Source organism: Schistosoma haematobium, chromosome 1, assembly GCF_000699445.3.
Source record: "Schistosoma haematobium chromosome 1, whole genome shotgun sequence".
Taxonomy (NCBI): domain Eukaryota; kingdom Metazoa; phylum Platyhelminthes; class Trematoda; order Strigeidida; family Schistosomatidae; genus Schistosoma; species Schistosoma haematobium.
Window position 1 is genome coordinate 40,693,996 of NC_067196.1, and position 12,486 is coordinate 40,706,481.

Genomic DNA, 12,486 nt, shown 5'->3' on the forward strand with positions numbered 1-12,486 from the left:
ACAATAACGGGGGTTGTATACTAGTTCATATGATATAATTATTTTTAAAAATATGATGTTCAGCGAAGAGATCTCTTTTCATAGAATTTATTATCAAGATGTACATTTGTACACACATATACATACAATCTTTTATTGTTATTGTTCATATTACGTAATCTAGTATTACAATTTTTCCATCATATCATCTTTATTCCTGGTTCATATTTCCTCACAGAACTAATACTTTAACAAAATACAGCTCGACAACAAATTCTTTGAAAAAAGATCCCTTTGCTAAACTTCGTGTTTTTAATGTTTAAATGGGGATTATGATGATTATTTCCATCCATAATATGTAAATACGTATATGTTCGTCGCTCGTTTTATCAAAAAAGAAACAAGGAGTTAAATATGGAAATAGCTACAGTGTTTCCACCCGACGTTTCCTGTATTGAACACCACAATAATTTGTAAGCCATTTTATAGTGGTAGATCATTATATATGATAAGCATTCATAACTATTCAGTTCAATCAAACCTATAAGCGGTAGATTGAATTCAATGTTTTATCAGTTTGGAAATAAGTGTTGCAAACTTCTGAGTAGGCTTGCCCTAATGCAATAAGTTATCTTAATTATAGTCTCATCATACATTACAGTTTTTTGGATTTAGCTTGTTATTTAATGAAGTTTTATATATGTATGTATATTGAAGTTATTTATAGAATAACTACATAAAACCTGAGACAAATAACCTATATTATCCTTATTCATATTTCAGCCTAACAAGTTTTTCTTAACTAAAACAATTTAAATAAAGCTTAAAAATAGAAACCCAAAGTTGACGACTAAATTTATATCATTAAGACAATGTTACATCAAATAATTTATATCATCAACTAAATTATTGAAATTACTTAGCAGTCAACATTTACAATTGATTGTTTCTATAACTTTATGTACATAAAGCCTATAATTCAAGCCTGTTTCTAATACAATGGACTGATGAGATGTTAGCCAAATGATAAGAGTACGCTATCGGTTGAGACTTAGCCTTATTTTTCAGGTAATGATACACATGCTACTGGTTGAAAATGTGGCTTAAATTTCTGATATATATATATATAATATATATATATATATATATATATATATATATACTAGGACAAAACGGCTGTCCAGTGCTTCCAGGATTTCCGTGGTGGTCTAGCTTCAATTGACTGATGATCGCAACTATTAAAATAAAGAGTTCCTGAAACAATTATGGAAGCAGTAAGTAATTCAAACTAAAATAAAAAGTAATCGCACCTTTAACGTCATTTTATGTTCATCTTGTTCGGTTTCAGTTTGTTCTTGAATACGTTTGACCGCACTGTGAGCACTATCTAATTCACTTCTAATTTGTGTTACCAATACATCTTTACGTCGCTGTAATTGTGCTAAAATATCCATTGAATTCTTTCTCAAATTATTCGCTAACTCATCTACATGTTTCATCAGTGATTCCATTACACCTTCTATGGAAATATCATTTATAGTCCATTTCTTTGTTATATTTGCTATTTCAATTTCCTTGTTTGGCCTTTCAAAAAATAAGTTGCAGAAAGAAAGAAATTTAGAGAACAAGTAAAATTTTTTTACTATATTATGTTGGCTAAACTAATTCTAAAAATTTTATTAAAGGAAAACACTCAGGAGGGAGCATTGGAATTATATTTCATGATAGTTGGCATCTATCAACCAGAAGCAAGTAATAGTCCTAGTAGGATCCAAGCTAACTTCCTCAACTAAGGATAACAGAATTTAATTGGAAAAACATGACGTAGTTTACTTCTCAGTAATCATCAATATGTATACATTTATCGAATGCATATGGCTTGAGTATTGAATTTTCTTTAAGGATTTTGTGATCAGATATATGAGATGTAAAGCAACCAAACCTATGATAGATAGACAGATATGGATAGGGGCTAGCAGCGAAATCCAGAACGCTCGTTTCGTCCCATTTGTGACTAATCAGCTGAGTGTGGCTGAATGTCTGGAGTCAGTAGCTAAGTGCGTGACGCGATAACGTTTGACACAAACGGTACTATGTTCGAGTTCCTGGGTGAACATCAATTCGGATGCAAGTAAATCTAGGCCGAAACGCGGATCCTGAATTTCACTTTTAGCCACTACCTATCTCTGCTTACAGTGCTTATGACTTAAGACTATCGAGGCAATCCGCGCAGGATGGAGATATGCTAATAAGAGACTGACCAATCTCATTCTTAAACAACATCCAATAGAAGATGAACTATCATAAACAAACTAAAATTTTCATTGTGCATTCAGAACAATAAACATTAAGAAATAAATTTGTCAGGACAAAAATTAAAAAAAATAATTGCATTTTAAATTGGTTTCGATGTCTTTATTTGAAGCTGTTTGCTTCATTCTTTACCAACTTATGCTACTTATTATTATTCAATAGCTTATGATAATTAAGTTTTTGTGATATCCTAGTGAGCAGGAAATTGTATTTATGACGTCTCGTAACTTAATGTAAGTCACTTCCAGAGCAAATAAACAGCCGGAATAAAATTAACACAAGTTTAAATAATACGAAGGAAACAATGCAGAATATTTTAACTACAATCAAAATCATAATAGGTCTGAATATGTCATTGTCATGCTATTTTGATCACGGTGATTCTGTGTGATATACCGCGGTGCTTTTTTGTGTGGATGAAGGTGTAAATTCGTAATATGAAGCAGTGCGTCTTTACAGATTGTTTGGAAAAAGAAATGGGCTAAATATGGTTGTTTAAATAAGGTCCAGGTTGAATGAATAGTCAAACCCTCATCCGGCTACGCTCCTCTCTTTATAGTTGAAAAAACCTTTTTGAATTATTTTGATATTTTTTAAATATCCATCTGATTATTATGACAGTTTAAATTAAATGTTGATATGAGCTAGACCTGCATTGAAAACCTAGAATCATTGAACGGCCGTTTCGTCCTAGTATGGAACTCTTTAGAAGTGCTCATCCACGATCCTATAAATAGGACTCAAACGTGGGACCTTCAGTCTAGCGCGCGAACATTTTACCTCTACTGGTTATTGTTGAACATACCACGTACTCCTATCTCTGATCTAACTTGTGGATTTTTAAGTTCTATAGAATTATGAGGAGGTATTTTTGTGTGACTTAGGTGTTCCTTGGCACTAGTCAAAATCTTCCGAGAAGACTCCCTAATGTAGAATGTATCACAATCGACAAAGCCTAATCTGAAGACACGCTTTTGTGCGTACCTAAAGATCATATTTTTTATTCCAACTAAAGAGTCCGTTAAAGTGTTGGTTATGTAATAGAAAGCTCTAATTTTGTATGCTTCCAAGACCCGTTGTACCAATCCAAGATTTTTCATTTGAATTGGTAATTATAGAAGGGTAGTTTTGCTGCAATATGTTTTTTATAATATTCTTAGGAAAATAACTAAATAGTAGGATGCTTATTATATTATCTTTTTCTTTAAGTTTGCCTACTTTGGAAGTAACAGTCTTGATTAGTCTTCTGAAATGACTCAGGGCTAGCAAAATTTTTGTGCCAAGTGGATATGCAGAGTTAAAATCGACATATTTATTTGAATGTGTCGGTTTTCAGTATGTGGTTAAATTTAAAATTCTTTTTAATTAGATAGTCTGAGAATGGTAATTTACCATGCTCATCTTCCTTTTAGAAAGCGAATTTGATATTTTCTGAGAAAGTCTTTGTCTGTTTGGAGGGATTTCTAAAGAAAGTCTTTTTAATAACGAGAAATTTTTCATCCACATACGTGAACCAGATGTGTGATCTGATGATACCGGCAAAAATAAACGATTACATACGGGGCATAAATAAATTAATAACAATAAGCGATACCATGGAGATCCCATGGCTACTCTATCCGTTTGTTTACATAATGTCCCTTTGAAAGTGAACAGTGTTGAATTCAAACATAGATTAAGGGATTTCAGGATTAACTAATGCTCAATGGACATCTGCTAGATAGGGCACTATCACTTTCTTTCAAACGAATAACGAAGTTCAGATATCTATCTGATGGAATGCTAAAGTACAATATTATAGCTTAACATTGTTTCCTTCCTTCGATTATTTATTTACTCTGAAGAAGTGACTTAAATTAAGTCACGAAACGTCGGAAATATAATTTTCCACTCATTAGGATATCACAAAGATAAAATCATTATTAACTTTCTACCCAATATTCAGTTTATTTGGGACTGTTATGCTCAACAGTTTATTTCATTATCAACCATTGTGGAACCTGTAATGCACGTCTCTTGACTAACTTGATGTACTGTGAAAGACAAACACTTGAACATGTATTTGCTATTCTGATGCATTTTACTACTTGTTGCAGTATTCTCTTCCTCCGTTTGTTGTTAAATCTATAATATGTACTCTATCTGTTGGGACGTTCTTTTTTGAGGACAACTTGTCTATTTTGAATGCATAACAACCAGTTCAATCTTCGCTAACTACTAGTATCTGTTTGCCATTTGGTTTACACTATGAGTTATAACTTGACTCATGTGAAAGTAATGGAAATAGAAACTTCCTTAGTGATGGTGAATTTGGCAAATTGACATCTCACGATTTGAGGTTTGTAAAGTGTGTTGCTTGTATTGCGTTATCTTAATTGTACCGAATTCTTAAAACCCTCATCTACTGATTTCAAGATTTTATGCTCAACATGGTCTTCAAACTGGAACCATCCAAGAGATTCTATAGAAAACATTTATAAACTGATAAATAATCAACATTTCTGTAGCACTAATAATAAAGGAATTTATGTTCTGTAATATGTACTCTTGATTTTCTGCATAACTTAAAACGCAGTACAAAAACAATCTGAAATCAGTGTGCGTGTTTTCAAACTTTCAGGCTTCATTCTAAATGACAAGATTTTTCTCAAATTCATTGGTTATGTTGAATTATTTACAAAGTTTAAACAGTTTGAGTTTTTCCATAGTCTGATATCAAATACCATGAATACAAAACTCAACTTACATAACTTGTGCATCTAAATCCAAAGTGAAATCGGGAAAACTGTATAAATTTTGTACATTCCATTCAACAATATGATAGATATCATTGACTAAATTTCCAATTTTCGAAGCAATCTGTGTTGATGAAGAGATTAAGTCTTCTAATATTTTATCTTTTTCTGCTTGATTTTTTTCATGTACTTGCTTTTGTACAGTTACATTTTCAGTTTCTACAGCTTGTTTAATTTCTCGAGAATGTTGTAATTCCATGTTGGATAATTTCTAAAAAAAAGTAAATATACGTAGAAGAAAATGAATAATTAAAAGATAATAACGTATACTAAACGTTAAATTTAAAACAACTCGTGTCTTACATCGTCCCTCTATCTCATAAATTAAAGATTGGAATGTGGGCAGCAGTAGTACTTATCATGATGTCTGACCGATGTATTCTCATTTAAAAGAGCTTAGGATTAATTTCCAATTCAAAATGTACTCACACATGAATGATGCATTGAGTCACTAAAGTTTAGATAATCGTGTTTTATTGACATTCTCTATTCTATTTTTGTTTGTATTGATACAAAGAAACTCGTTAACAGAGTAAAATATATGGCTTGATATGATCGATAGATTCAATATGTTGGAAGATAGACGCATTCAAATTTTCTCGTATTACACTTCATTGTTACTAACTGAACTCTTGAAATACCATGAACACTAACTTTAAGATAATAAGCATAAGACTAGTCTACCGCACAATTTATCAGCGTTATATTACACAAAAAATTCTGTTATCACTTCATGTTGGTAGAGCACTCATTAGAATATATTTGGATCGTGTAGTTTTTATATTCACTACATTTAATTGTTCAGTCAAATGTAAAACCAATCATACATAATGACACAAAATGTTTACATTTCGACTTATGATGGGGTGTTGGAACTCCATCTAGATTGGGATACATATACTTTTTCTAAGAAATCCCATGCCAAATTTGACTAAAAAGAACTCAATCGGTAGTCGTTAAAATTCCTTTGATTATCAAATCTTATTAGATCAAATTATTGAGCGAATATTCCGAAAAAGTTGGTTTCAAAAGATCTGGTGTTGAAACGAAATAACATGACTCACTGGATAATTTTATTTTATTAGAGGTATAAAAAAAGTTTCCCCTTTATTTGCATGGTCTAAACAAATAAATTATTTATATACTTATGAGTAGTATGAAACAAGTAAGACAAATTTCGGTAGTCTCTTTCAGCAGTCACATGGACTAGATGAATTTTACGGAGTCGATACAATTATTACGAAACATTTAGATCCAAAAGTTTTAATTTTCGAGAATTCTTCAGAATTTCGCCTAAACGTATACATGTATTTCACTTTCTTTTGAATTCTTTTGAATTAATTCATTCGATAAACAAGTAATTCAAATGAATATGTATTCATTATTCTATGTCTATCACAATACAGTGGGTATTAGAGTTGCGAGAGATCCCATATTTTAACTGAGTTCAGATAGTTGGTTTCCTTTCATAGCTTCTTATGTCTCTCGACGACATGTTGTGATTCGGCTGCGAAGTAAATCTCAAATGCAGCTGAGTCACTATGATATGTAAATCATCATTCTTCATTTGATCAGGACCTCAGAAAAATATAGCATAATATTTCACCCAATTAAGTAGGGTTTACGAACAGTTACCTGCCTTATAGCAGCAAAATTAGACCCACTGTCTCCTTGTGGCTCTGCTGGGTGGTAGAGGTAACCCTGCTCGCTAACTTCGGCGGTCGGAGAAGACAGGACTAATCCACCACTCTACTGTAAACCGGATCACCTGGGTTCCATTCTTCAAGGCTCACTAAAAAACCTGTGGGCTTCTCGATGTATGTGCTCATGTATGTGAATTGTATGAGCCTCGACTTGCGTAGTTTATGTGTGTAGGTGTATGTAAAAGGTACATGCGTGAGTTAGCACTTGGAACGTAAGCTGAAAAATGTCTGCTTTATATCTAATGAAATCAGACGGCTAATCCTTCAGGTCGAAGACATAATAAAAAATATGGCAGCATATACCAAGGAGAGGTGACTGTCAATCCTTCCTGGAAGAGTGCCTATGATTTTGTGTATGTGATGAAGTGCAAAGGCGAAAACACTTATAAATGTAGCGCGTAAGTGACAGTCAGCTGTATCAAATACGTTCGAAGGAAGAGATGACCATCAACCCTCCCAGGTGGGTGAATCTATCAAAATGTATGTTACAGCATTAGTGAATGCTGTCGGTGTGCATGTAAAGTGTATTTGCTTACAGTATAAATAAATCTATGTGTATACTAAGGAATGCATGTGTGAAAACGTATGTGTTGCCAATATGTATGTAGATTATATTTGCCCCTGGTGCAACGCTTGCGCGCCAAGACCTGAGGGCATAGATTTTTTCACAAAATTACGTCTACGCTGTGAGTTTATCAACCTTCAGAAGCGTAAACCATTTACAGAAAATCTAATAGACTTCACTGGATAATACTTGACCAACCTTGACACGGCTGGAACATCGTACCTGTTTTATATCTTCAGGTCGACTGTTCCGGTGCTTGGTAATAAAATAGTGGTTTATAAGTAATAGTTTAAGTACTAACATAGTATTTTGAATACATAATCTTCAATCTACAGACATCTCGATCAAAACTGTCAATGGCCTTGATAATTTATTTGAATCTGAATCAATAATCTTCATATTTGTTACTTAATGTTGAATTCTTATACAGAAACTAATTTTGAGGCCAAAAAATTGCAATACAAATTTGCTATACAAAAAGGAGATCTAGCAAAGTTAGTTAGTGTAGTCCAAATATTCAGAAATGATGAGTTCAGTTTATTGTTTGAAAATTATCATCTATTCCTAATCTCATTTTATTATTTATTACCCATAATTATAAATAAGGATAAATACATACTTGATTATAGACTTGTTGAATCTCACTTCTATCGATTTCATGTTTCATTTTTAATGTTTCTATTTGATTTTCTAATGTAATTATTTTTCGTTCTAATTCAGTTTGATATGTATCTGACTCCTAAATAAAAAAAGAAATAGATACAATGCAAGAACGGTTTGTTAATTTTTTCTTTATTGATTGACAATTTTCATCGATGTATCAGCAGTGCAAAATATTTACTTATATCTAAAAATGAATCACTAATATGTGATTGTTATGACTACGTTAGCAGTTTGTTATATCAATTATAACTTATACTTGAAAGAAAAAAAAAAGAGGAACCACAACGCGAAGTGTGAACACCAAGACTGATATAGGGGAAGATTTATTAAACTCAAAACATAACGACGATGACCAGAGTAAAAAATACACTCATTTATGTACTGATTGTACATTGATTTTGATTATTAATTAAAGTAACATCACATATATGGAAAAATACCTAGGGTTATAACAAACCACATGCCACATGTCGTACTAAACATAATTGACGTTAATTTAATACAAGAATATTGTATGTTGAATAAACGTGACACTGAAATAAATTAATGTTATAACGAATAAAATATCACACTGGAAAAAGCAAACTGAATGCTAAACTGAGTAACTATCACATTGAATTGAAAACGGCTGTAATGCTGAACAACAATCACCATGAGTAAGAGAATCTAATTTTACTTTTTAATCCCATTATATGAGTAATAAATTTACAAGTATAATTTCAACTTTTAAAGTGTTCACCTGTTCAAAGTTTATTTAGTGTGATAGAATTATATGGAGTTCAAAACCGAATAAGTAAGTAATGAAAAGACCAATACTTCTTTTTATGGCCTATCAGTTTCTTCTTTTGTTTTGAAATTTTCTTATCGTTTAGTTTATTATCAGTAAGGGGTATTGTGGAGATTTTAGAGATTCCAATAGTTGAAATCATGAGTCGATTGAAGCTAGACCACCATGAAAAACCTGGAAGCACTGGACGACTGTTTCGTCCTAGTACTGGTTTCCACAGGAGTGCGCATCCATGATCCCGCCCCCTGCGAGATTCGAACCTAGGGCCTATCAGTCTCGCGTGTGAGCGCTTAAACATTAGACCACTGAGCCGACATCCAACGGTGTTAATGTCTAACTTCAACCAATCCACGAAATTGCGCCACCGTACACCGTTGTCTTCAGTAAGCTGATCGTGGATGGGCAATGTTGAGAAGTCCCATACTTGGACGAAACGGCCGTCCAGTGCTTTCAGATTTTCCATGATGACTCATGGTTTATTTTATTCTTAGAAAACGGTTTGAAAATTTAAACCAACAAACATACTCTTATTGTAGTATGAATAATTTATTTTAGTAACATATTTTGATAATAGTAATGAGTATTCTAAGTACTAACACCATAGTTCCTTTTTTTAATGTCGAATTAATGTAGAATAAAAGTGAAATCTTGATCAGAAGATTTGTTTGATTTATCAAGCAATATTTATCAGGGAAATATTTATTACACAGAAATATGATGGAAGTATCTTTGGAAAATGCAGTATATTAATACATTACCAAACTAATGAAAAACTTCTATAACAAAAAGAAAGTTAGGAAGAGACCATGAGTATTTTAGAAGAAGAAAAGGTACTAATGTGAATTTATAAATCAATTACCAGAAGGCTACTTTCCAAGTGAAACTAAGTAAAAGTGGGATCAAGAGAATTCTTATTAGACATCTACTCTGCAAAAAAATATCATACATTATTAATGATGGAACGTACATTTTACTTTGAACAAATGAAAATATACCATCTTCACATTTGCATTACAAACGTTTAACGAAAAATATATCGATTGTCTTTCACATATAATTAGAAATTAAATGTGCTAAACTATTGTCTAAACTTAACGTAAAATAGGAAATTAAGGTATATTTCTAAGAATCAATTATTTAATTCACTTCATCATTAATCATATAAATTTGTTTATTTGTTACGTTTCAGAATTTTATAGATCACCAATGTTACAAGTAATAGACAATATGAAGAACTATAGCAGATCACGTGCCACTGAGTTTGTTCACATTTAATTCGGTTAAGCCCTCTTGTTAACTTATTTAACGGACAGAGTCATACGTACTAATAACTTATCTATATCGTTGTACCATTATTATTGTTGTGCTTGTATGAAATATGTATGCTTGAACATTGCTTACATTTATTCCTATATACTCTTTCGTCTCGCTTACTCACTCATTCGCTTCTCTGCTTTGTGGTCTGAGTTATCTGCTAATAAAACTGCAGTCGCTGCTTCTCTTTGCCTTCTGATTTCAAACACCGTTGAGGATTATATGATGACGATTACGAGGGTGATTAGTTAACGAAGCACAGCTACTACAGAACTATACATTTGATATACATACATGAATCCAACCGTAAGTTAATTGTATGCACTTTTCATTGTACTCGCAAAACTACTGTTATTTTTTAGTATAATTTCAGCTTTTAAATTGTTTTTAAGTGAACTTAATAAACTTCCATTTGATGGAATAATTTCAAAAATGAAATTCATCTTTATATTCTTGTACTGAATCATTTGCAAGTTGTATAAGATAATAAATAACAATACTAAAATATTATGACATCATACATAACCCTAAAATAAGACTTGTTCGTACCATTAATGGTAAAAAGATATCTTTTATTTTTCAAAGTTGAATTCGCAAGTCGATCTAAACTAAATCATTATTAAAAACCTGGAAGCACTGTACGGGCATTTCATTCTCAGCAGTGCGAATCCACAATCCTGCAGGCAGGACTCGAACCCAGGAACTTCAGTCTTACGTGCGGACGATTAACCTCTAGACAACTGAGCCGGCATCCAACGGTGTATATATCTAACTTGAATCGATCTTTTAATTGTTAACTAGAATCACTTCAGCTAAACAAACATATGAATTTAATGCAGTTATATTAATTCGCAACAATATAGTATCGATTATATTAAATGAATATATGAATATTTGACTAAAGAATTGAGTATTACAACAAAAACATAATTTACTTTTTGAATAGTTTTCATTTTATCTTGATAAAATTTTGTAAGATCTTTTTGTTCTTGTAATTCTTGTTTCATTGTTTCAATAAATGAATCTTTTTCATCTTTTAATTCATTCATTTTAATTTTCCATAATTCAAATTTTTCTTTTTCCCATTCAACTAATTCTTTTGAATGTGCTTCAACAGTTTGAACTTTTAATTTTTCTAAAATTTCTTGATTACGACTTTCATGTAATAAATTTTGTGTATTAGTTAATGTTTCATTAAGTGTTTGAATTTCTGTTTGTTTAGACTAAAATAAAATGGGTAATTATTATCAAAAAAGAAATATATTAATACATAGTTATGTTATATGTATGTGTTATGTTCGTTAAACTTGAATGCTACTACTGATTCGTCTTACTCGGAACGGAACGAGAATCAAGGAATCACAGAGACTCGATAGGCTATACTGGCCCGTTGTCCCCCATTCAGCTAACTCGATCCAGAAGTCTTGGTAAGATGTAGGAAATGTATTCTACAGACAACCAAAAGATACCAGGTCCATCAAGCACACAAATCAAGCGTATTTATACAAAATATATATGATCGATATTGCCATGGAAGTTTTTAAACATTTAATCGATAAGTTCGTCAATCGACTGCCATTGAAATATTTAAACATTTAATCGATAAGTTCGTCAATCTACTATGTGCGTGAGTGGTAAGAAATGCCCAAGCATACATCTGCATACAAACTCCACAAAGATAAAATTACAAAATATGAGTTTTGGGGATCTAACGTACCCAACAGTATGTGAGTTCTATCTACAGTTTAATATCCATTAATATGATTACACTTGTGAATTTTTTTTTGTATACTATTGAAACACTATAGGGTTTTCAATAACTGATATAAGAAATGAGAAGATTAACTATTTATTTTCTATGTTTGTCACAAATCAATCATAAAGGAAGAAAGTTAAATAGTATGTTCATTTATAGGTTATTCAACTTATGGTTTCTATCATTAACTAATATAGTTTCACTGACTTATTGCTCAAAAATTAGGGCTTCATTGAACATAATTTAGTCCTATGTAAATTGTGTTAAAATAACTCAAAATGTTGGTTCTGTATCATCAATAATATGAGTTGGACTTATATTTGTATATCTTTAAAGGTCATTTGGTTAGATCATTATGACTTATGTAGTAAGAACTTAGTAGTAAGAACTAAATGACTTCACATAATAAATAAGCTATTAAAGTATTAGTTTATTCATATTATATTATGACTGTGAAAGATGTACTAGAATTGTTCATTCAAATTGTTGATTGACGACCATCACTAATATCTGTCTTCAAACCAATGTATTTCTTAGACTGAAACCTAGTATTTGCTAACAAAGTAAACTAAAATTATTAGTAGTTAATTAATAAAATTCTATCCATCCAG

The 12,486-nt window shown here is 31.6% G+C and overlaps 1 protein-coding gene across 1 annotated transcript in view; it reads right to left on the bottom strand.

Annotated features, from left to right (window-relative positions):
- The window catches only part of DDX31_3 (ATPdependent RNA helicase), a gene marked incomplete at its 5' end in the record, with an annotated part of 41,112 nt that overhangs the window by 3,097 nt on the left and 25,529 nt on the right, over positions 1-12,486 (bottom strand). The window contains 4 exons of the mRNA XM_051218482.1: positions 1,290-1,563; positions 5,039-5,298; positions 7,975-8,094; positions 11,055-11,342. Coding sequence (XP_051074058.1) covers positions 1,290-1,563; positions 5,039-5,298; positions 7,975-8,094; positions 11,055-11,342 — 942 coding nt within the window. The remainder of the gene's footprint in view (positions 1-1,289; positions 1,564-5,038; positions 5,299-7,974; positions 8,095-11,054; positions 11,343-12,486) is intronic.